Source organism: Bidens hawaiensis, unplaced genomic scaffold (genome assembly GCF_021521415.1).
Source record: "Bidens hawaiensis isolate Kalapana, Puna unplaced genomic scaffold, B.hawaiensis_p1.1 tig00030837_1, whole genome shotgun sequence".
Classification (NCBI taxonomy): domain Eukaryota; kingdom Viridiplantae; phylum Streptophyta; class Magnoliopsida; order Asterales; family Asteraceae; genus Bidens; species Bidens hawaiensis.
The window spans coordinates 134,477-160,523 of NW_027495168.1; the positions used below are offsets into that span (position 1 = coordinate 134,477).

Sequence of the window (26,047 nt, forward strand, 5' to 3'; positions counted from 1 at the left end):
TTTAACACATGTTCAGGTTTGCTGTAGCTGTTTTGAAGTTCGAGGACACGTAGGAAGTTTTCTTTATTTTGGACCTAGATTAAAATGTATCAAGACAAGTTATTGCTGTTCGAATATTATGATTTATAATATATTGATTTATGTTGATTTATGTTATCCTGTGTTTACCTTGCGCGTGCGCGAATGAATGTATTTATTAAATATTGACACCCAATAGTGTCACGAGTAATGAAACAATATGTGGCGCCCCGATGTATAATCCGCCTTTGGTCGGGGTGTTACACATAACTTGTATACACTCTAATCTTGACTTGAACTTGTTATAACTTGAACTCAAGATGCTAATAACCCATATTAGCTCAAACATGTTCTAAATCTTGACAAGAACGTGCACAGCAATACATTTTGGCATGCCTAACTACACATCCATATGGCTGCTAATAACAGTCCGGATGTGGCAACCATTTGATATAGTGACGCATTTTATTTTCCATTAATAAGATACTAATAATGTATTAATCTTTTAACACATACAAAAGGTGAACTAAATAATTTTTAGTGGATCGTAAATATATAGTAGTTCTAATTGAGCCCAACAGTATGTATAAATCTTAAATTATTGGTTTTAGTTATTGATCTATATTAATAATCTTTATATCCACGAAGACAAGTGTCTCCAACATATGATATATTGATAATACAAAATCAAATTGCACAATGACCTTGGCTAGAGAATACTTTAATATATTATAGAAACATAGCTTTCTTTTTACAGTATTCTTTGGAAATGAGTTTAGATAAGCACATAAATGTGTATTATTTTAAAATATAAAGTTTGATAATATTGGAAAGTATACAAATTTGTTAAATTTCGTTGACATTGGTGATTTAATTACCTATGATATTAAATTTAAATTAAAAATATGGAAACATATTAAATAGAATTTGACCAATAATGATAACCAGAGAAATATATTAAAACGTTTTTGAAAATGATTCAAAATCATGGAAATTTATTAAATACACTTTGACTAACAACAATATAAGATTAATTATATAAAAATCAATTATATTACATGAATTGTGAAAAATACAAAAATACATGAATAATAAAAATATATACATCTAATCTTGTACAAAAAGTAAGACATTTTTACAACAAATACTCCGTCCATGACATTAGCATTTCTAGTTGGGAGCCATAAGGTGAAATGATAAAATTAAATAAATGTTAAATAATATATTATTCTAACTAAACGGAACTTTAGTTATTAACCGGAATAATCATAATTAAATACAATAACAATTAATGTAAAATAATAGTAAAAATTACCAATTATGGAATATTTGAATTATGGGTCAAAAATGTATATTTAAATAATTAACTGCTAATTTAGAATAAGTTAATGGGTCAAAATCCGTTGTATAGTTGTTAAAAATTAATGACCGTAATTAAGTCAGTGGGTCAACGGGTCAACACCTGTAATAGTAGTAAAACTTAATGATTGTTAATTAATTCAAATTTACACCATAATTTATACAATAATTAATTCAAATTTACAAATTAATTACATTCAAATAATAGATAATAATTAATTCAATTTTACAGATTCCGCAATTAAACCATTTCCTTAATCAAATGGGTCATCCTTTCCTAAATTTAACATGAATTGTTCAAACCATTACAACTTTATGAATTTGTACAAACCTTTACATATATATAATAACAAAATATTAGCAAAAAAATATAATATTTATACCTCAAATCACAAAACTCCATTGTTCTTCGGTTTTGATGTTGAGCTTCCCTTAAGAATGAGTTCTTATTATTAAAAAACATAGTAACATGTCCGATGACATCTAGAAATAAAAATATATAAATAATTATACATATAATGAGGGTTATTATGTTTAAAGTTAGTCACAAAATGTTTAATAATCAAAATAAGGTGGTAAAAAATAAATACAAATAACCTATAATTCCGTTATGTGAAAAGTTTTTGGCTTTTATGTCATCAAAAGTAACAAATTTCAGCCCATACAAGTGGCCTTCAAATTCATAGGAATTAGAGAGATGCGTCTCGGCTGTGAAACAAAGTTTGTGTGGGCAATCGATGTATTTGTAAGTAGACATATTTGCACCGAGCGAGGCCTTCCGAACAATCAAAGATTTATTCGCTGCAAGCCAAACATCATGTTTGGGAATGCAAGGCTTCCTTACATAGGCTTGCATTCTGTTGCCTTGCCACATTATTATTAAGATTAATAAATAGTTGTATGAATAATATAGTAAATTAATGAATGTGTTAAGAATGCCATTTCGTCTTGAACAATCATTTCGATTGACCAATCTTGCCCGGGCTTTGAGTTGTCCTTCAGCCGCCAAAGTTTCAAAATATGGACCTTTAGGATACACTCACTGTTAAGAACATCGAGTTGGTTCAACATAGTGATATTTGTTGGCTCCATCTTACTAGTAAAATTTAACAAAAACATAAAAAAATTAAAATAACAATAACAATTTTAAGCCTAAAAAATGAAATATGAAAATGGAAGATATATAAACAACAAAATCTAAAAACCTTGACACAAAGCAACTCGTTTTTGCTAAAGATACCTTGATGGTGTAAGAATCAGCATATCAAATGTACATATTTATACCAAATGGATTAGGGTAGAGAAAATTATAGAAGGAAGGTATAAATGTTCTTGATTAGAAACATAAATTTAGGAAATTTCAAAAATTTTCAAAAAAATTATAGTAAGAAGGAATATAATTGATATCGTAATTAATGGATTTTCAAATCATATGCAATGTTACATAATTAGATTCGAAATACAAATAATATATTTACAAATTTTTGAATTTTATGTAATGGTAGTTCTGTAAAATGCAATGTTACATAATGTAAAAATGTAAGTTACTAATTATATAGTATGTATTGTAATTCATATAAGGTGTGAAAATAAAAAGTTACTAATTGTTGTAATGTGTTTACAATAATAAGTGAATGGGTGAAAGGGTCAATGGATTTGTATTTTAATTCTTAAAATAAATGACTATAATGAAATCAGTTGGTCAACGGGTCAACTAACGTAATTATAGTAAAACTTAATGATTGTTAATTAAATAAAATTTACATTCAAATTTAGACAATAATTAATTCAAATAGGACGGAGGGAATATCAAATTTAAAAATTTTACAAATCCGTAATTTCCTTAATAAAATGGGTCATCCTTTCCTAATTTCCTTACGAATTTGACAAATTTAATTTAAATAATATAATATTTTAACAGAATTATAATATTTTATATCGGTATCTACACACACACACACACACACACACACACACATATATATATATATATATATTATCCGTAATCTCTTCTATTGATGAAATAACAAATAATTAATTAAATTATTTATTATATATTATAGTAAAACTTAATTCAAATAGAAAGGAGGGAATATCAAATTTAAAAATTTACAAATCCGTAATTAAATCTTACCTTAATAAAATGGGTCATCCTTTCCTAATTTCCTTACGAATTTAACATATTTAATTTATTTTATTTAAATTTAAATAATATAATATTTTAACACAATTATAATATTTTATATCGGTATCTCTATATTATATATATATATATATTATCTGTAATCTCTTCTATTGATGAAATAACAAATAATTAATTAAATTATTTATTATATATTATCTATAAAATTAATTCAAATAGAAAGGAGGGAATATCAAATTTAAAAATTTACAAATCTGTAATTAAATCTTACCTTAATAAAATGGGTCATCCTTTCCTAATTTCCTTACGAATTTGACATATTTAATTTATTTTATTTAAATTTAAATAATATAATATTTTAACACAATTATAATATTTTATATCGGTATCTCTATATTATATATATATATATATATATACATTATCCGTAATCTCTACTATTGATGAAATAACAAATAATTAATTGAATTATTTATTATATATTATCTATAAAATTAACACATGTGGTGAATGAAATCAAGTTAAAAATAACAAAAGTGGTGAATGAAATCAACAAAAAATAATTAAATTATCAAAATGAATATTTGGTATTCAAACTATAGCTAAATAATATTTCGTATTATTGTCTTGACTTTTTTCATTTTTGAATACTTAAATATTTCGTATTCAAACTATAGCTAAATAATATTTTGTATTTAATTAATCTAAATTTACACTTTTAGCTAAATGTAATATTAAAATATTACATTATGACATTATTATTTATTATTTAAGTATTCAAAATGAAAAATTAAAGATTAAAGGAAAGAGGAAAGATAATAATTGAATAGCATTGATGAATCTTAATTTAATATATTATTGATTTATTTTATTAACTTGAAAATTAGAGAAGACATTGATATAAATGGAAACTATGAGAATCAACCAATAGGAAGAGGGTATATGTATTAAAGCTTATTGCTTTAATAATATAGTTAGATTATCCCCTCGACTATACTGTGAAAGTCGTGTTAAAAATTTTTCATATTAGTGATACCGTGCCAAATTCCAATTAGTTAAGCATGAGAAACTTTGTGATATGAGAGCCAATGTCACTAAGACCATGTGTAGTGAGTGTTTTTAAGGGATGAAAGAGCCTCAAACACCGCCCTGGGGTTTTTTGAGTGGCTTTTTGGGTTGGGGCTCTTTGTACTTAACGCCCTAACCTCAAGTCCATCAACCAATCAAATTTATTCCAAAAAATTTCAACTAATCACACATTTATCTTATTTATATTTAATATAAATTAGAGTTAAGTGCCATTTTAGTACCTGTGGTTTGAACAACTGCGCAACTTTAGTACTTTTTTTGAATTTTTCGCAACTGGATACCCCATGTTAAAAAAGCCGGCCATTTTAGTACTTTTTCGTTAACTCGTTTAATTTGTCCGTTAAGTCAAGGGCATAATAGTAACTTTGGCTTTTTTTTTTTATTTTCTTTGAAACTCATTATCGACTTGTCCGTCTTTAAAATCCGGTTTCCTCCGTGTCCATTTCTTCGTAACAACTTCACCTTGGTTCACATTGACATAACCCTCTCAACTCCTTCATCTTTAGAAACCCTTTTCATGTCAAAACTCCATTCTCGAAACTCGAAATTTGCATCGGGATTTCGTCGAACACCTTCCGAGCGACTACCCTTTGCACCCAATTCACCTTCTTTATACTCCAATCTCTTCATAACAACTTCATTTTGGTTCACGTTTGGCATACTTCTTTCATGTCTTTCATCTTTAGAAACCTCTTTTACATTAAAACTCTGTTCTCGAAACCCGGCATTTCGTCGAACACCTTCCGGGCAACTACCCTTTGCACTCAATTCACCTCCTTTAACATCCACTTTCTTTCTAACTACTTCACCTTGTTCAATTTCAGTTGCCGGTGGCGTTTGGGTTTGTGTTGTTAGGGTTTTACGATTGTCTCTACGGGTTTTAACAGTCTCCATGGCTTTCAAATACTCGTCAAAAGAAGGTTTGAACTCTTCATGTTCTTTGTCAATTACGTTTGCTGTCACTATAGCAATCTTTTTGGTTCTATAAAAAGGGGTTGTTGGAAACCTTGATGTGTGATAACCTGGAGGTGTGATTGCATTATTGTGGAAACAACGAAAGAAAGTTAATTGTGGATATGGTAGTGTTATTATTACTGCCATGGAACCCAGTAGTTACACACAGCAACGATGGATGTTACACACAGAAGAAGGTAAGCCTGTAAGGTAAGGTTTGGTTTGGTTTATTCTCGGGCAAAACCTCCGGTGGTTTGGTAAGGTAAGCCATTATCGATGATCGGATTCCTCAATTGCAGATGTTGAGTTGATAATTAGGGCTGTTTGTTGCAGGTTGATGATCGATAACGACGGTTGATTATTAGGGCTTTAGATTGTAAAGTTGTAAAGGATTTGATTATTAGGGTTAATAAAAAGGATTTAGTTAAAAGAAAAAAAAATACCAAAGTTACTATTATGCCCTTGACTTAACAGACAGATTAAACGGGTTAACGAAAAAGTACTAAAATGACCGGTTTTTTTAACATGGGGTATCCAGTTGCGAAAAATTCAAAAAAAGTACTAAAGTTGCGTAGTTGTTCAAACCATAGGTACTAAAATAACACTTAACTCTATAAATTATAATAATATAATAATGATTAGAAAAGTTCCATTCACTACAGTCATTTTTCAACAATATACTCTATTGCTGAGATGGCGCCACATTGTGTAAAATGCACTCATAGAAGCTCCTTTCACTACACGTGGCCTAACACTATCTATACATTCTAATAAAAGGATATAAGTTTTGCCACTTGTCACTTCTATATTAAACTTCACCTTTTTAACAAATTAATATATAATAGTAAAATAATAGTTATCATTAATCTTAAAATTTATGCTTCAAAATTTGTTAATTTAATATTTACATCCTATTTTTTTAAAAAATATTTAACTTTAAAATTGTTTTAAAGACTATTGTACAACGAATGTATTAATAATGTTTAACGGATTTATTGTTTCTTGTATACTGATTATTTATTAAATATTGTATTTTCATGAACTACTTGTGTAGTACATGAGCCTCAAACTAGTATATATATATATATATATATATATATATATATATATATATATATATATATATATATATAAGCTATAAGCAAATTACAAATGAAAAAGGCTAAATAATAAAACAAATGATTTTTTAACAACTAAACACTATTTGATTCTTAATTTACACATTTATTTACCATGGGACTATTCAATCATATACGAAGCAACACTACTTAAACCAACAACAAATTTTAAAAAAATTTCGTATTGATAAGTGGTAGGATGTCTCTCATTAATATCAGAAATTTATGATTCAAAGATGCAAGGTGCATGTATATTGTATAGGAGGTGCGGGGGGTGTGGCGGACATTCCCTAACTCCATCACATGATCACCCACTATCATCCGATCCCACCATGACACCTTATCCCCAATTCCCCATCACTTGAACCCCTCAAATTGTAGTGGTGTTTAAATTCATTACTTGATGACGGTCCTTGTTTCACAAGAAATTCCCCACACTTCCTTCACTAATAACATACCAACCGCATCGCGTCACATCTCTTATTCCCCACATCTTTCATCAATCAAGACCGTGATCATCATCATAAAAAACAACTATCCTGCTATGATGGGTGGTGTTGTGGAGGTGTGCCATCACCACTTGATCACGGGCCTCCATCAAGGTAGTGCCATGGGTGCCCCCCCAAGTGATTAATATGAGTAGATTAAAAGTCAGTAAAATGAATAATAATAATAATAATAATAATAATAATAATAATAATAATAATAATAATAATAATAATAAAAATTAACTTTCCGAGAAACACAATAAATAAGTTTTATGGAGACAACTTTGTTCATCCAAAATTAAATCATCTAAATCTATTAAAATACACAAGACCAATATCTTTCTCAAGAATTAAAAAGCAATATCATAAGTAACAAAATTTCAACCGGACATGTGTGTTCATATCATATTCTGAAACTTCCAAACACCACCAACCGTTGGCCAATAAAAGAGACTTGAAATTTCTCACTTTTACTCTAATCCAACTGTCCAACTTTAGTGCTCTAATACACGCTTTCAAATATGAGATACTTTAATTACCGTACAATAATGCACAAAGACAAATATAAATTTGAGTTAATTAAATGGATGGTCAATGTGTATTAATTTTGCTTTCAATTTTCAGTTTTGAAAAATTACACCTTTAGTCCAATAATTTGTGCCGTCAATCGCTTGCGGAGTTTCTAAGGTGTGTGGTTGTTTTTTAAGAGGTGCCAATATTAGTTGCATTTTTAGACATGTTTATAATAACACTTTAAACATTCAGTTTCACCCATATAATGCATTTATCGTATTTTATATTGTATTGTTTTCGTAAAACTTTATTTTGGTGGAACGGAATTTACTTTGGTTTGTTTTTATTATTTATTTTATAGGGTTGTTTACAATTGTGTATGAAGAACATTAAGAAGGTACACGGGGATCAGTTTATTTTATGTTGAGGTCATTGAGCTAAAATGATGGATTTCAATCAAAAGTGAACAAATACGACGAAGTGAATAAAAGTTTTATATGTGAAATGATGATGGCTCAAAAGAAAGAGCGGGTCGAGCTACTGGGCCACTGGCAACATAACAATAGTATTTTAATTACTTGTTGGACTATGTCTAGCCACATGTTAAAGCCCATTATCAATAAAAGTATCATAATTAAGTTTTATTATAGATTTAATTATGTTTTGTAAATTTGTATTTTATGTTTTGTTTATTATTCGGGACTATTGATTTAGCCATCATGTCTAGCTAAATCCATCTTAATTTCGAGTGACACTTATGTTAAACAACTATTTGATCAATTTTTTTCCTAAATATATTAGTTACTTTAATAATTCTAATAACGTTTTTTGAGTTTTAAAACACTAACACGCACCGGGGGGGGGGGGGGGGGCTACATATGTAGGGCTGACCCGCTGAGTTTTAAAAAATCTTGTTAGTGTCTAACAAGATTTTGATTTTTGATAAAAGGAACAAATAGTAATTTATGCTTATCTATGAATAAAATTCGTTATAGAATCACACTCTAATTAAAAATTTTGAACACTGTGTTTTGATTATAATTGATATTTACGTTGCGGAAAATCCACACGCTAAGATTCGAATGACGTGAGCTTGCGTAGCGGGTTGACTCTAATCAACAAACTATGCCTCATTAGACAATAGATGGGGGTGGATTTTCGAAGAGCGTGACATTCGTTACCGATTCAAACTTTTTTAATTAAAAGATCATTGCACCATAGTTATTAATGATCGTAAGCTTAATTAAATCAAGAAATTTTCTTCTTTGGCAAAACAAAACAGAATTAACCGGACTCGCCACTACAACAAAAGCGATTAGGATTTTGACGGTTTGGACGTGTTTTTTTTATTTTTTTGTTTTTATATAACATGGAATTGTGCCGACTATTTGATCTTCGATGATTTAGTAAGTGGTAAGTTAAATAACAAAAAAGAAAAATCATATTGCACCTTTAGCATATTAAAGGATTTATGAAAAAAAGAAGTGATTAAAATTTAATCACACGAAATTGGTTAAACTAATAATGTATATTTTAGTTAAAAATACTTATTCGCTTTATATATGTTTGATTCAGTGAATATTTATTTTTTCACTAAATTATATAGATTAACTTTCTTCTTTTAATATTTCGCCTTTTCGGCTTTGGCGGATGGTTTGTGACTATAAAACGTAACCCAATTTTCCAAATTGTAAACATTAAACAGAATCATTCACTACTAACCCGACTAATTTAGCTCGATTTAGACAACCCGGACAGCTTAAATGGTATTTAACACGTTTAGGCACGAAGGTACAACCCTCACTATATATAATACAACTCTTTATGCATTTCTCAGTATTAAAACCCGTTTTCTAGTAGTGTTCAAGTTACCAAAAAAGTTATTCCTTGCTTCCTACAATCATCCATTCGTTTTATACAAAGTACAAGTGAGCCCCACACAAGGTACATTAACTACTCCACCCCGTACAACTTCTAAGCAAACATGAAATATATGCAACATTGTTCATTTTACTGACATCCCAAGTTATCCCTAAGCTTTTCACAAAGCGAAAACGCTACAACATATGATTCACGATTTTTTTTTCAACGACCAACGAACAAAAAGTTTAGTTATTTGGGTAACCCAATGGCAAAAGCAGACCTCATACGCCTACGATCGCAGACAACGTTGGGCACCATTCCCTGTTCCGGGTAAAACCAGCCGCTGAATGTAGGGGTGTTCTTCGGGTTTCAATTTTTTTTTCTTGGCCCGAAACCCAACCCGAATCTCTCACGAGTTTTTCAGGGTTCAGGTGATTCGGGTTCGCGGGTTTTTGGGTTGGGTTAATCGGGTTTCGAGTATCCTAGAAAACAAAAAAAAAACAAATTTAAAAAACTGCAATGCTAAAATAAAAACAACATATTATTCTTTGCTCGGAAGCAAATAATCAAATAATAAACCAACATAACTTAATAAAACAATCCAAAAGAAGAGTAAAACTAACTCGAACCATATATAATCGTTTTCAATCGGACGTGATTTGGTTGTTCGATTACGGTACGGAAAACATAAATAACAATAAACAATCGATCTATAATAGTTGTAATGACAACAACCGATTAGGACCAGATTCTAATAACGTTAGTGGCTAAGACTAAGCCTATTATACCTAAAAGTATATTTAATTTCGAAACTAAAAGTTTATTCGGGTTGACCCGAAACTTATAAATCAAACCCGAGAACCAACCCGAATTACTTCGGTTCGGGTTCGGGTTGGTCTTTTCTCGGGTTCGGGTTTTTCAGGTTGGGTGAGTTCGGATTCGGATACGTGTTTTCTCGGGTTGAGTTTCAGGTAAAAGTGACAACCCTAGCTGAAAAGTCTGCTGCAATAAACCTGATTGGGGTCGGATTCAAACTTATAATTCACGTTGTAAACTAATTATTCATTTGGTTCTTTTACTTTTTCTTTGGAAGCAAAGAAGTTATTCCCCCACATGACTTGATGTATACTCTTCACAAAAGCTTGTCTCTTGGTCACTTTGGCATAATAACGTTGCCCTATAAATACTCTCCAAACTGCATTTTCTTTGTACACTTACAGCTAAAACCATTTAAAGCCGAACTGTGAAATCAAAGGTATTTTCTAATAAGCTCTTATAAAATTACTAAAGTTTCATCTAGAATATAATTTCTTAGTTTTCAATAGTTTGATTTAATTTTTTGGTTGTTTGTACTTGCAGGCTATGAATTCTCAGAAATATGTATACAAGTTTTTGACTCGATATTTCAGCAATTTGTAGCGCGCTTTGTCTTTTGGAGACTCAAGAATGGCCGAATCAAAAACTGCAAAACCTCAGGTTATTTCACTTTTAAATTCTTATAAATGTCACCGATGTCTAATATAGTCGTTTCAAAGTACGTGATTATGCATTAGTTGTAGTCTTAGATGTTAGGAGGACATGTGATATATTATCCAAAAAAACGGGAAACTGATGCAAAGGCCGGCCGCTGCAACTAGGTGGATTGGATTGTTGAAATCTTAGCTTGTTCGTGAAGAACTGGAGGCTTGAAGAAATTCCGTTGTTGATGTTTTAACTTGTTCTGGAACTGGAGGTTTGGTGATTTCTGTTATTGAAGATTACTTGAGTTACTGGGTATAGGGTTTTGTTTGGTTGGTTGTTGCGGTTCGTGCAAAGCCTTCAAGTGGGAGATTGTTAGGATTTGTGAAGGCTTTGGGTATAGTTTCGGGCTTGGGCTCAAATTGGTGACAAGGAGAACAAATACTCGGCCCGTTATTGTTTCTTGTTAATCAAGCCTTTAACCCTAGTTCTATATCTATATATACCCTCAGTATGTAATTGTAATATTTGCACCTTAATAATGAAATAACCTAGTTGCAGCCCGTGGATGTAGGTCCCCTGCTGGGACCGAACCACGTAAAATTTTTGTGTCGTTTATCGTTTATATTTTTCTGTTTACTGCGTGTATAATCGTGTGTGCATGTTCGTGTGTTGTTCCGTTGCGCCTCTTTGTTCTGATACCACTTGTTAGGAACAAAGCGGCGCACGGAAGCGAAACAACACACACATGCACAACGATAAACACGTATAAACGAAAATTTAAACGACACAAGAATTTAACGTGGTTCGGTCCCCGCGAGGGGATCTACGTCCACGGGCTGCAACTAGGTTTTCTTATTAGCTCGGAACCAAGATTACAATTACATGATGGGATATATATAATAAACAATATTAGGGTTAAACATAATTAGGAGCCAAAACCGGGCCTCCTAATAAAACCGGCCCAAAGGCCTTCATAACCCAACAATCTCCCACTTGAAGGCCTTGCGATAAACCCCAGCTCGCCGTCAAAGCAAATAACAATCCCAGTCATCCAGTAACTCTAGTAATCTTCAGTAACAGAAATCTACCAAACCTCCAGTTCCAAGAACAAGCTAAAACTTCAACAAAAGAAGTTCTCCAAGCCTCCAGTTCTCTAGGAACAAACTAAGATTTCTACCAATCCACACCCTAGTTGCAGCCGCCCTTCTCATCAGTTACCTGAAAGGCCCATTGAAGCTCCCGAGAGCTCTAATCCAGTCATCCCAGACCCAGCCATGACAAAACTCGCCAATGACTCATCTTCAATCTTAACCGACCCTCACTTACTCACACAACCGGCTTCAAAGACTTCCAGAGGATAAACACTCTCCAAATCAGCAGACTATACTAGGAGAGATTTTCACATTCGGATTCCTGGTCTTCCGAACCCAACGTCCCTTTGGAAACGAACCTAGAACACACCGCGTGCTCCCACTGTTGCCAAAACCCCGAATATGTTTAGACCTCCGAATACGCTCAAGCTAACATCACTGTGGCTCTAGGCTTCATGTCTGCAAACTGAAACCCCTTAGCTCTACCCGATTTAGCAAGCCAAGACTTTATAAGTCGAAAGTTGGTTCTCTTCTTCCGACGATACAGAGACCGTATCTTCCAAAGTCTTTAACTAAAAGATTCAACAAATGCTTCATTGAAGTGAGTAACAAGAAATAAAGCAAACCAGAATCTTGAACCCAAGAGTCTTCACCGCCTTCACTGAGTCCCAATGCATCAACCCCGGATACATTCTCAAAAGCAGAATTCCAAACCATTCGACATCGACTCTTAAAATGTCTCACCTTTATGCAACCTACCAAGTCGACTATGCCTAGCTCCCACTGTCTCTGTTATCCCAACCCATGCCACACCAACACTCCATGACCCCACTCGTACTATCCCGGCAAATAACTTTACCCAACACGAGATCCTGAACCTCTCAAATGGTGTACCACTGATCACCACTAAACAAGATATAACTTCACAATTCCAAACGTACAAGAAGTAATAATCACAGTTCCGAACCAGCTAATAGGAAAATAATTATAACAACAGTAGAACTTTCATGGAGAACAAGCGGTACCAAGGGTTCTATGACCGTACACCCGATCGGTTAACACAAACCCTAACCGAAAAGTCATCCAAACGAGCAATAAATCACATAACTTGTCACTAACCATTTTATTTCACTTATGTCGTCACCAGCACACTCGTTGGTTCCATTTTCTCCAAGTTTATCCATCACCAGTACCACATCCAAGTTCCCTTTGACAAACCAATCAACCAACAAAATCCAAACCGTCAAACATTCTGATCACAACTATCTTGTCTTCAGTTATGAAAATAACAAACGAGAATAGATCGAAAAACAGTTAACATACACAACAATGACACGAGCATGAACTTGACTTCTGTTTTACTAAACAATTTCAAGTTAAACCGATTTGCTCCTACAATGACCGATAAATCAAGTAATCGTAAATAAACTATAAACAATTACCTCAGACCATCTTTTGCATACAAATCTAACCCAAATGTTGAATTTTCACATAACCCGGTTCCCGAATTTACGGTTGATAATAAATAGTCAAACCCCGAACTTGAAACACAAAATCCTAACTCTTTCCGCAAGTTTCATTGAATTCCAAGTTTTTAGCAAAAAAACTTAATCACAACTTGCTTCCAAATAACAAAAATGGCAGCTCAAAAGTTAGAGAAGTAGAAAACCAAAACTGACCAAATATTGATTTAAACAAAAAAAACTTTAGTCACACTTTTCAATACCCAATGAGAAAGTAACCAGCCCCAAGGAGAATTATCTCCTTCACGTGAACAAGAAAAAAAACAAAGAAAAACCCTTGTTTGTCTTTCTCATATTTTCATCAATTTCTAGCCACACATCATTAAGGTCAAGACAAGAAACAGAAACATCGGCCATGGTCTCCCATTGCAATCTCTGGCCAGCATAATCAGCCGACCCCATAAAATACTGGCACACACAGATCGCGCTGACCATCTACTTCGCCGATGACTTCGATTTGAACTCAGACCATCGATTGAACAAAAGAATAAATCAAGATATCTCAGCAGCGATTAACCGAGGGAACATGAAACCGAATCACTAACCAGATCCAAATCAAAACCCTAACTCAGCCTGACAGCCACCAATCTTGACTGTCGATCACTGATGAACACTAACCAGAAATTAAACCTGCGATCTTGAACCGCAATCGTCTCCGTGCAACGAGCTGTGTGTCAGACGAGCCTAAGCTCTTATACCACTTGTTAGGAACAAAGCGGCGCAGCGGAACAACACACGAACATGCACACATGATTATACACGCAGTAAACAGAAAAATATAAACGATAAACGACACAAAAATTTTACGTGGTTCGGTCCCAGCGAGGGACCTACATCCACGGGCTGCAACTAGGTTATTTCATTATTAAGGTGCAAATATTACAATTACATACTGAGGGTATATATAGATATAGAACTAGGGTTAAAGGCTTGATTAACAAGAAACAATAACGGGCCGAGTCTTTGTTCTCCTTGTCACCAATTTGAGCCCAAGTCCGAAACTATACCCAAAGCCTTCACAAATCCTAGCAGTCAGTTTTTAGATAGAAACCACATTTTATAGGCAAATCCATTTAATACATTTCTTAATACATTCACTTTCACTTTTTATATTAATAATTAGTAAATTTCACCCGTGCATTGTCATGGAGAAGCTTCCCATTATAACCAAAAGATAAATTGAATTTGTCGTGGAAAAATAGTCTAAGCTTTCATAAACAAAGTAACAATTAATAGAAAAAAAGAAATTATTTAGTAAACATAATGTTTAAAAAAACACTAAACACAATTTTTTCATCGGATAGTCAAAGTGCATAAGTGTATTCAGTTGATACAAAAATCATTATTGTGAACACAGTTATGAGATCGGTATCGTACCAAAAAACCAAAAACAAATAAGTAAAAACATAAATCAAAATCGTATTGATGGCAGTACAACATTGGTACACTACCCATAGTGCAGGAATACCAAAAAATACTAGAACCGAGTCTTAGCGAACGCAATACCCATATAAATCATTAAAGTTAGTAGAATGTTTTTGGGTCAGTATTGATAAATGCCGATACTGTGCAAAAAATACTAATCCTTAGTTTATGATACCAAAAAGTACTATTACTTAGTAAACGTCCCTTTTTAATAAAATTTCTATTGAAATGCAGAGAAAATTATGCATAATTGTGTATTTAATTTTTTTTAAAACTTACTGAAGAAAAGTATCTTAGGAAAACAAAATTAAATGATAACTGAATAGGTCAAAATATATATTGTTTATAGTTCAATGGTAAAATTGAAAGTTTTAAGAAAACAAAAATAATTTAGGAAGAACCGTATCATATATAACTATAATACCATATTTTTCTTAAATCTTATGCAAATCCTCAAATTTTAATTTGGCTGCTAGCCTGCTACACATGTCGTGTTGTGTATTTATATGAAACTAGTTTTTATCCCCGTATTACGGGGTTGTTTATATTGTTTGTTTTAATATTTATTTATTTTTTAAATTTATATTTTTTTATTGTATGAAAGTTAATATTATACTTATGGTTTGATGATAAATTATTTCACAATAAATGAGATGTTATAACATGGTTTAAAAGCTATATGGTTTTGATGAGACCCAAGACCCGTTTATTTTTTTACTATAAAAATGTTTTTTTTTTAATTATAAATAATATTTATGAAAATTAATAATATACTTATGGTTTGATGAGACCCAAGACCCGTTTATTTTTTACTACAAAATTGGTTTTTTAATTTAAATAATATATATATTTAAAATAAATAAGATATTAATTTTTAGTATATCCTGTTTTATAGGATTTTTACGTCAATAATTTGGTGAGAATAATTTTTTATTTAATGAGATGTTATAACCCGTTTAAAGAATATATGGGTTTGGTAAGATCCGTACCCATGAATTCAGGTTAAATGCATGAGAAGCCTCCATTTAAAAATCAAGCAAATCTGGTGACTCCAAAAAAAAAGGAGCGACCACATCGTGACACGTAGGATTTTTATGTTTTCGTTTATATTATAGATAGATTATATCACACCCATAAATCAAACATGATACGTATATTCATGAGTTTACAATAACACAGCCAAGTTTACCTTAAAAAAGTTAACTTATTTCACCTATTACTACTTTCTAATTCTAAAGTAACATATTATTTTTAGTTTTTGAAACAGTTAAAATTAAAACTTTAATTTTTTAAATAAAATTACTCCAATAGTTGTTATACGTTAAACATTTTAAAACTCTAAATCTTAAATATATATAAACGAAACCTTTAAAATCTCTCTTTTCTTTCTACATTATCTCAAGTCACCAGATTGTTTTATTTGTAAATTGAGGTTTCTCATTCATTTGACCCGAATTCACGAGTATGTGTCTCACCAAACCTAGATATCCCTTAAATGAGTCATAACATTTCATTAAATTAAATATTTTTACCAAATACTTAGATATGAAAATCCTATAAAATAGGAATATACTAAAAATTAATATCCGAATTTTTTTTAAAAAAATATATCATTTATAATTAATAAACAATTTTAAATTTTATAGTTAAAAAAAATAAGCGGGTTATGGATCTCACCAAACCCAGATAGCTTTTAAACTTGATTATAACATCTAATTTATTTATTAAACCCTTTCATCATCAAATCCTAAGTATATTATTAACTTTCTTACGATAAATAAAATTAAAATAAAAAATATATAAATATTATAAACGGATAATGTAAAACAACCCCGTAATACGGGGATAAAAGCTAATGATAACTAAATGAGTTAAACGACTTACCAACGTGCTTTGTCAACACGAACAAAACTCGTTTAGCTAAGCTCGCTCACACTTTGATAGAAAACTAGGTTAAAAGTCATTTAAAAAAAATACGGCCCACGAAAATATCAAAAATCTGTTGGACTTAAAACCGGTTTGCCAGTTAAAATCGGTATTTAAAAAAAATGGTGGTTCGATTTTCAAGCAAATTGCCCTACGATGAGAGGCTCTAAATGCAGCTGCCTTTCCAGAATCCAGCATAACTTGTTTAATCGGCTGGTTCGTACCGGTTTTTATAAAAGTGGTCTATACTAACTGAATTCGTGTCGATTCACCACTACAATACTCGTCGTTTGTTTTCTTTATGTTCATCGTGAGTTTTGTTTTTTGTTTTAAATATGTTAGTTTTAGTTTTTTTTTAAATATGTTAATTTGTTGTATTTAGGCATGTACGGATTTATTTTATGGTTTAGTTCTGATGTCAACGTGCTATCAGTTGGTAGAACCCGTGCGGTTCGGCTGTAAGTTTTCGTTTTTAAGGCTATTGTTGTTACCACTACAAACCTAACTTACACATACCAAATTCGCATCACCGCACCGTTACAGTTCATCGGGTTTTGCTATCTTGTTGATTAAACTTGGCTTCCAATAGTTACTTATATGGAATTAAAGAACCAAATCAAAAGCCACTAACTATTCAACTGATTTGTGGGTTACCACTTAATCCATTCCTACATTTATAATCCTATAATTTAATTAAAAATTATACTTTTTTTAAAAATTTGTTTCACAATTTAAAAATCTCATGCATCTCATTTCTTTTATATATATATATATATATATATATATTTCAGTTTAATTAAATAATATTTTTATTCTTCTATTTATTATTATTTTTTATATCTTTTACTCACGACCATTCATAAAGAAAATGAAAAAAAAAAAGTAGACACAAGAGATGAATAGTCAGAAACAAATTTAGGGATTTGAATGGTTTTCCCATAAAAGTATAGGGGATGAGGATGGGATCTAGGATGGAGATGAAATGTAATCATAAGTTTAAGTTTGTAAATGAATCAAACGTTCAGCGAACAATTTGTGAAACGTTTTGTCTGAAGTTGGTTTGTGTTCATTCGTTTAATAAATGAACGAACAAGAACAAAAAATTTTGTTCGATAAGTTAAACAAACGAATATGAACAGAGCCCCCGTTCGTTCCAGGGGCGGCCCGGAGGATGTGCGAGCAGCACCTTCGGCCGGGGCACGTTATTTTCCGGGGGCCAAAACGTTTATATATGTACATATCTTTTTCAGTAAAGGATCCCGAGTTAATTGGCATCGTCCGTTGGTCAATTCGGTAGTTAGTTTTGATGTTTTAAACTCGCCGGAATATACATTCGCCGGAAAACTTATGCCGGAAATCAACTGTAAACTTACGTAAGTAATTTGAAGGTGATGACTCTAAGTTTGAAGAAATGACATAATTGACCCTTCATCTATATTTCCTTATTAAATATATTATTTACATACTAAGTCCTTTTAGTTTTACTTTAGTTATACTTCATTCTTAGCTTAATAACTTTTATTTCATCAACATTTCAAATTCTTTAAACAAGTTCAAAAATTATGTTTATATTACATTAACTATATTAATTCTCACAAATTTTGTATTAATAAATCATATAAGCATTCAATTTTAAGGTTTTGAAAATTGGGGTGTTATTACAATACTATATATTTTTTATGTTTATTATTATAACATTAATCGTCGTTTATAAAAAATTGTTTGTATATTTCGTTATTTGTTAAGGCTTACGGGCCTTTTTATTTTGACTCGGCCGAGGTATTAAAAATCTCGGAGACGCCCCTGGTTCGTTCAATTATGTTTGTGAACGTTCAGTAATGTGTTCACAAACATTCATTCATGTTCATTTGTATATGTTGTTCATGAAAGTTTTTTTACTTTTATTTATTTTATCTAAACATTTTATATTCTTTAATTTATTACATCTAACGTAAAATAAGAAATCATATTCTCACATCATTTTTGCACTATTCGCATTTCCTTTCTTATCATTGACATTGATGATTACATCGATCTCAATCTCTAGGCATCAGCGATTATATTTGTGTACGTGAACACATTCTTTTCCTTAATGAACAAACACGAACATAAAATCTCGTACGGTAGCGTTCGCGAACCGTTCATGAACGCATTATTTCCTAAACAAACAGACATGAATAATGTCTTGTTTGTGTTCATTCGGTTCGTTTATAGCATATAAAGATGTTTTCTTTGTTTTTTTTTTGTCTTTTTTTTTATATTTTAAAATGCAGTTAGAGATTATGGATTAGATGTATCTTTGATTTCTTCCTAATTTTCTTTTCTACTTTTCAAAACTCCTAATATTTTCAACTTCTTACACTTGGCATGAAAGAAAACGCCTAAATTAATAAGCTAAGTTTAGTAATTAGTACTAACCATTTTCTTTTGACCATAGTGACGCAAATGGTTAAAGATTTCAGTTTTAGACTGAATTAGTTAAAATGATCATAACACGTGAACAAAAATTGAAGTTAACTCTTTTATATGTTAGCTAGATTTGAGTGAGGTCTTTCCCCCTTCTAGCACCATTTAAATCCACCGCCACATCTTTTGTACGAGAAAATTTTAGAGCCTTTTTAGGATTTAAATGGGTCCGTGCATCTTCAATACGAGAAAGCCATATATAGGATTCATAAGATACATAAATTTAGAAGCATTTCAGGACTGTCTATTATAGTTTGCTATTTGTATGTTTCGAACAACCCCAAATTGGAATTTTATATGAACCAAACACGACACAAACTGCAAAATTAAATGCGAACCCAAAAACAAAACAAAGTAGAATTTGATATGAATCTAATATTGAAATGAACCTGAAAATGATCTAATTAAGATAAATTAATCTCTGTCGAACACGAATTTTGTTGGTTCAACAAAAAAAAACAATTTAACTATGAATTTTTTTATATTTATTTATTTTTTACTTTTTTTTCATTGAATAACTGAAGCAAGTAAACTATAAAAGACGACGAATACTTTTCTTTTAATTTTTTAAAATACTGGACCCTTTAAGAAAGGACATTACATCAAACTGCTAACTTATTTAGGATATTACACTTTTTATTTCTATCTCCTTAATTACATTAAAAGCATCATTCTTTTACCTTTTTAATTAATAATATTTTTTTATACTTTTATCATTACATTTCTTTATTCTTCACTCATAAGCACTTTCAAAACATATTAAAAAATTATAAAAAATGAATAATGTTTTTTCAAATTTATTCATAAACAGTAACATTTTCTAGCTCATTCTCACACAACCATTTATAACCACCTAAAAAAAATATGAACCACACTCATATACTTAGAGGATGGATTAGGAATGCATTTTGTTGTTTGGAGCACTAAACTTACCTGCACCTAACTCACATTTATTATTTGATGTCAAAAATGCTATGTATTCCAATTTCCATACCATTTTGCACATGGTTTTGAAATCTTGACCGGACCGGTCGGTTGGGCCAGGAACTGTCCATTTCGGTTGTGGTTTAACTGATAACCGGAGTCAACTTTTAAACCCAAATACTCACTAGTCATCATTATGTCTTCAACTTCTTTTCTTTATTTTCTCCTTTCTATTCTCCTTTTTTTTTCTTTTTTTCCCCCTAACTTTTTCTTTCATTTTAGTTTTTATGCTACGTTCGCAGCTTCCTCATAACTTCTCTGTTTCCACTTACCTTTTCCTTGTTAATTGTATTTTATTTTCTTTATTATACCTTAAAACTATTTCAACTTTTAATGTTTTCTATCTATGATATAAATTTGTAATTTCCCAATTGTTATACAAAATTTTTATGGTAAACCATTTTATCAAAGTTTTTTTGTTATTTTATTATATGTGTATTCACTTATATTTATTTTTAAAATATTTTAATATTTTTATAATATTTTAAAAGAGCATTGATTTTGCTAGTTACAACATCTTTTATTAAGCCATTTTTCGGCTTTGGCTTTTCTCTTTTTTTAGGCTAATTATCCATTTTTTCACATGTTCTTATCGCATAGTAATTTATTGGCCCTAAGAATTAAAACTTTGTTTTTAGTAGGATTGAGTTTACTATTTAAAAGGGGGTTGCGGCAGCTTGTAGCCCGTAAACTACCACTTCATTGTAATCGTTTGAATGTTTTTAACTTTTTTTTATATAAAACTTTTTTAGTTGGCTCTTGGTTTTGGTTATCTTTTTGGTATAAAAGATACATGCATTGAGAAATTATTGGTTGAAAATGAAAAATGTGGTGAAGATATGGTAATGTATTTTCGTGTTTTAATGTTCATGAACGTCTGTATTTTCCGCGAAACTGAGTAGACACGCTTTTAGGTATTTTGGGTCTTTTTATTGTAGATGGTTTCATGGAACATCATGAGTTTAATCAAATTCATGTGTTATATATAAATTCTCAGATGCTGGAAATATATGAAGGCCTAAAGAATCATGAGAAAGTGAATCTTTATGGGCGTCGAGGAGTCGGGAAAACACGAATGGCAAAGAAATTAAGTAATCGCGCCATTAACGAGGGAGTATTCGGTTTCACACTCTGGGTGTTTATGTGCAGGGAGTACACACAAGACTCCCTCCGCATGAGTATTGGTCGACAGTTATTCTTAATTCGAGCGAACGAGGAGTGGGAGGTTGAGGAGGAAAACAATGTACAAGATGACTATGATGATCAGGCACCGGTCGACATGAAAAAGTTGTCTGAAGACATACAGAAGAAAATTAATGGTCACAAGACTCTTGTTATTATTGATGGTCTTCCTGATGGCAAAACAAAAACTGAAACTGAAACAAAGTTTTGGTCATTGTGGGAGCAAGTGTTTCCTTCTCGTTTAATAACAACGCTTTTAACCTCTGTTAATAAGAGAGAAGATGATGGATATACGGATGAAAATGCGTTTGAGATTAAGGCATCTAGAGAGGCTTCCTACAAAATATTAAAAGAAAATCTTGAAAGCCAATCAAGCAAAAAGGCCGAAAATCTTGAAACTCGATTACACAAAAAGGCTGAAAGTTTAGGCAAAGAGTTCATTGATAAGTTTGAGATTGACTTGCCAGGTAAAGCTATCTTGATAGCAAAAGCTTTGAATTACTTTTGCTCAGATGCATCTAGAGTGTCAATCATAGAGAAAGAGCTGTCAGAAGCACCTAAAACTTACAATTTATTAAGTAAGTTATTATGCAATATGCATGATGTGCTACCGATCGGGGTTTTGAAAGATTTTAAGTGGCGTGGGAACCATTTCTATCGTGATTCTGGATATGTTCATTACAGTGAGTTGATAACTTACTGGATTTTGGAAGGATACCTCGGTGATGGTCGCATGACAACGTTGTACCAAAAGGGTCATAATGTTGTTATGCAGCTTATTGATTGTGGGGTGCTTAAATTGCAAGAGGGTGGTTATGTTTTCATGGATCATTTACCTATTGATGTCAAGGATTTGTACCAGTCTGTTGACCAAAACCCCAATCTTGGTCTGGCGACGGTTATTAGGTCCGAGGAAGAGGGGCTTGGGAGCATCACACATAATAATGGAAAGTTGAAAACAAAAGGACGGAAGAAAGCGGATGATAAAGCATCCGGAAAAGATGATAAATCACCTGAAAAAGATGATAAAACATCCGGAAAAGATGATAAAGCATCCGGAAAAGATGATAAATCATCCGGAAAAGATGATAAATCATCCGATAAGGATCGTGCAACTTTTTTGCTGGATGGAACAAGTTTTCGTGATTCTGAAATCACCGATTGCATTAAATCTGAGAAGAATTTAAAAGTTTTTGGTTTGTTTTATCCGACGATCACTAAATTACCACTCGAGTTGGAAGAAAGGGAAAGGCTTCGTGTTTTAGTGCTTAGAGGTTGTGAGTATTTGCGTGAGGTAAAGGGGGTCAGTTTAAAGGCTGTGGAGGTTCTTGAAATATCCGGTGGCTTAACTCTTAGACGGTTGAACTCCAGCTTCTTTAAAAACATGTTTCAACTCAAAAGTCTCCATCTCTCGGGTCTGCAAATGGTGTCGTTACCTCAAGCCATTTACAATCTTCAAAACATACAATGGCTGATCGTTAAAGACTGTCCTCGGTTAAAGAAGCTCGAGAGTATCTCAAAGCTTGGAAAACTCATTGTTGTTGATCTCTCAGGTAACACCTCATTGGAAACTCTTGATAAAAACTTCTTGAAATTTGAAAAGCTTCAAACCCTTAATCTTTCCAAAACCCGTGTTCCAACAACACCTTTGTTAAAAAACCGAAAAGAACTCACTCACTTATTTTGTCGGGGATGTCCAGAGTTAGTTCGATTGCGAGGCTTGACAGCCTTATCAAGTCTCCAAACCATTAATCTGTCGGGTTCTAAGTTTTTCGAAGAGTTTCATGATTCGTCTTTAGAAAGCCTGACTTCCCTCATAACCCTTGACCTGTCCGAAACCAAAATTGATCGATTGCCATCCAATATTTCAAAACCTCGTTATGTTTACATCAAAAGTTGCCCTGAGTTACAACGACTTCCATATATTACATCCTTTGAAAACCTTGAGGTTCTTGATCTTTCGGGTTCAACAAATCTTGCTGATATCGACCCGAAATTCTTTGATGATATGCATCATGTTCGAGTTCTTAATCTTTCAAAAACTGGCATTTCACAAATCCCATCTCTCTCAAATCTTTCCGAGCTTCGTGAATTGGTTCTATCACAATGTGATAAACTAAAAGCTTTGCCATCTCTAGAATCCGCTACCAAGTTAGAGATTCTTGATGCTTCAAACTGCACTGCTTTACAAGAGATACAAAGTAAATCTTTTGAAGGAATGTCGCATCTTCAAAAGATCGACTTTTCAGAAACAAAGATCCAGTCTTTCCCGTCTCTTCCTAATCCGTGTAATCTCACTCAGCTTTTATTAACGAATTGTATCGACTTGAAAGATCTTGTACTAGATGTACAGTTTCCGTGTCTTAACGAGCTAAATCTTTCGGGTGTCAAGTTTCTGAAACCAAATGGAGCTGAATTCGTGAAGGATACAATCACCCTTAGAATCCTTGATCTTTCTGACACATCTATCAAAGAGTTACCATCCATGTTAAAACTCGTTAACCTAACTCATCTTTCTCTTGCGGGTTGCAAGTTATCATCAGAAACTAAACTTGATAATCCATTGATTAAGATTCAAGTCTTGGATCTTTCACGATCGTCAATGATCAATAGTTTACCAGTGTTCAACTACGAAGGTATTCGAAAGCTCATGGTCAAAGATTGTTCAATAAAGAAAATACCTGATGATTTTATTAGTACATCCACTCGTCTTGAATACATTGAGTTACCAAATCTCAATAACGAAAGTTCAACGAAAAAGGTCGATCCAGATCAGTGGAACATTTGCAAGCTGTCTGACAACGAAAAGTCTCCGGTATTCCATAATGTCACTCAGTTTTTGGAGAAAACCCCTTTGAGAAACGGACCACACCATCTATGTGCAGTTCCCAAAAAGGTAGAAGGTGATCAAGCGTACAACACATATCCTCAAAAACATGATCTTGTCTTCCGAGATGTCTACTTTCAATCTCGTACGCTCGCTAAATACAAGAAAAGCAAGTCATTGCAGATTCGTGGATTCGAGCATTTCCCAAAGGATATCGAGAATATCATCAAAGATATCGACTTGGTATTTCTGATTGATTGTAAACTCATTGCATTGCCATATGGTTCCAATACCTCTACAACCCTTAAGTTAAAGGGCTGTTGGATCGAAAGGTGTAACGAAATGGTCAACATTTTTCACCAGAAAGAAGAAAAAGACAATAGTACCGGGTTCGATATTCCTTTGGAGGATTTGGGAATTTGTAATAATAAGAGTTTAGAGAGAATATACGGCGGAAACAAGGCGTCTGGAACCTTTGATTATCTTAAGAGTTTGTATATTGACAGTTGTACAAAACTAATAACGGTGTTTTCATCATCATGGCTGCCAAAGAATCTTGAAGTTCTCGAAATCAAATATTGTGACAAGATGGTTGAATTAGTAGGTGTGCTACCCGCGTCTTTACGAATTCTCAAGATCTGGGAGTGTCCGAAAGTGAAGTTCCCTGAGGACAGGTTTGAAATTCCTAAAGATTTGAAGACGTTATGGATATCTGGTGCGACTAGTTTGAAGAATTTTATTACCAGAAATAACGAGCCGGCTAATCTTGAGAACCTAAAAGTGGAAAGCTGCCCAATGCTTGAATATGTTGTGACTTCAAATCTATCGTTCGCAAGCATCCAGGTCATCGAGATTAGGTCCTGTGAGAAGATTAAGACTTTGTGTACGGATAAAACCAAGAATAAGCATTGGGAAAACTTGAAGAAACTGCATCTCGAAGACCTACCAAAGCTCAAACAAATTGGTGCAGATTTCCTATCAACGGTACCTTACACGTTTATGGAATGTCCGAACTTATTGAATCATGTTTTTAACGAGTAGATGGAGATCGACACACATCATGGAGTGAGGTATTAATTCAATGGTTAGTGCTTTGAATAATAAAAAAATTTGTTCCTTGACATTAGATATATATATCTGACATCTTTGGTTTTTGATGATATGTTTTTCTTTATACAGTTAGTACCGACGAAGATATAAATAAAATTTGAGTTTTCATCTATGTACCCGAAATAAAAAGGTTTGACCCCAAGACGATGAACATACATATGGCACTACTGAGTTTTAGTTTGCACTCTATATGGATCTCATCAACTTGTTGGTTTCTTATTCACAAACATTTGTGTGGTTTGTATTTTTGCATTTACCATATACTGCTGGATATGCTTGTATTTTATGCATTAATAACTCATGTACTTCGTATTGGATGCTATGTATGTTTTATGTGTGTACTAGATGTTGTATGTGTAATGTTATTGCTGATGGACATTATATGTTTGATCATCGTTAATTCAACGTTGCTATCAGCGTACGTTCTAAAGAGTTACACTTTGAACAACATTAAAACATCCCAATTTTTTTCCATAAAATGTTTCTCAAAATATATATATATATGGG

At 32.2% G+C, this 26,047-nt stretch overlaps 1 protein-coding gene across 3 annotated transcripts; it reads left to right on the forward strand.

The window, feature by feature from the left end:
* Window positions 1-10,902: 10,902 nt before the first annotated feature.
* Window positions 10,903-25,855, forward strand: LOC143581229 (putative disease resistance protein At4g19050). 3 transcript variants are annotated; one of them, XM_077064055.1, is made up of 3 exons: window positions 10,903-11,021; window positions 21,419-25,514; window positions 25,610-25,855. In XM_077064055.1, the coding sequence occupies exons 1-2, from the start codon at window positions 10,992-10,994 to the stop codon at window positions 25,469-25,471; spliced, it is 4,083 nt and encodes a 1,360-aa protein (XP_076920170.1). In that variant the 5' UTR covers window positions 10,903-10,991; the 3' UTR covers window positions 25,472-25,514; window positions 25,610-25,855. The 3 variants fall into 3 exon arrangements, with proteins under 3 accessions (XP_076920170.1, XP_076920168.1, XP_076920169.1); XM_077064053.1 differs by lacking the exon at window positions 10,903-11,021 and having other exon boundaries at window positions 21,346-25,514; XM_077064054.1 differs by lacking the exon at window positions 10,903-11,021 and having other exon boundaries at window positions 21,346-25,500.
* The last annotated feature ends 192 nt before the right edge of the window (window positions 25,856-26,047 follow it).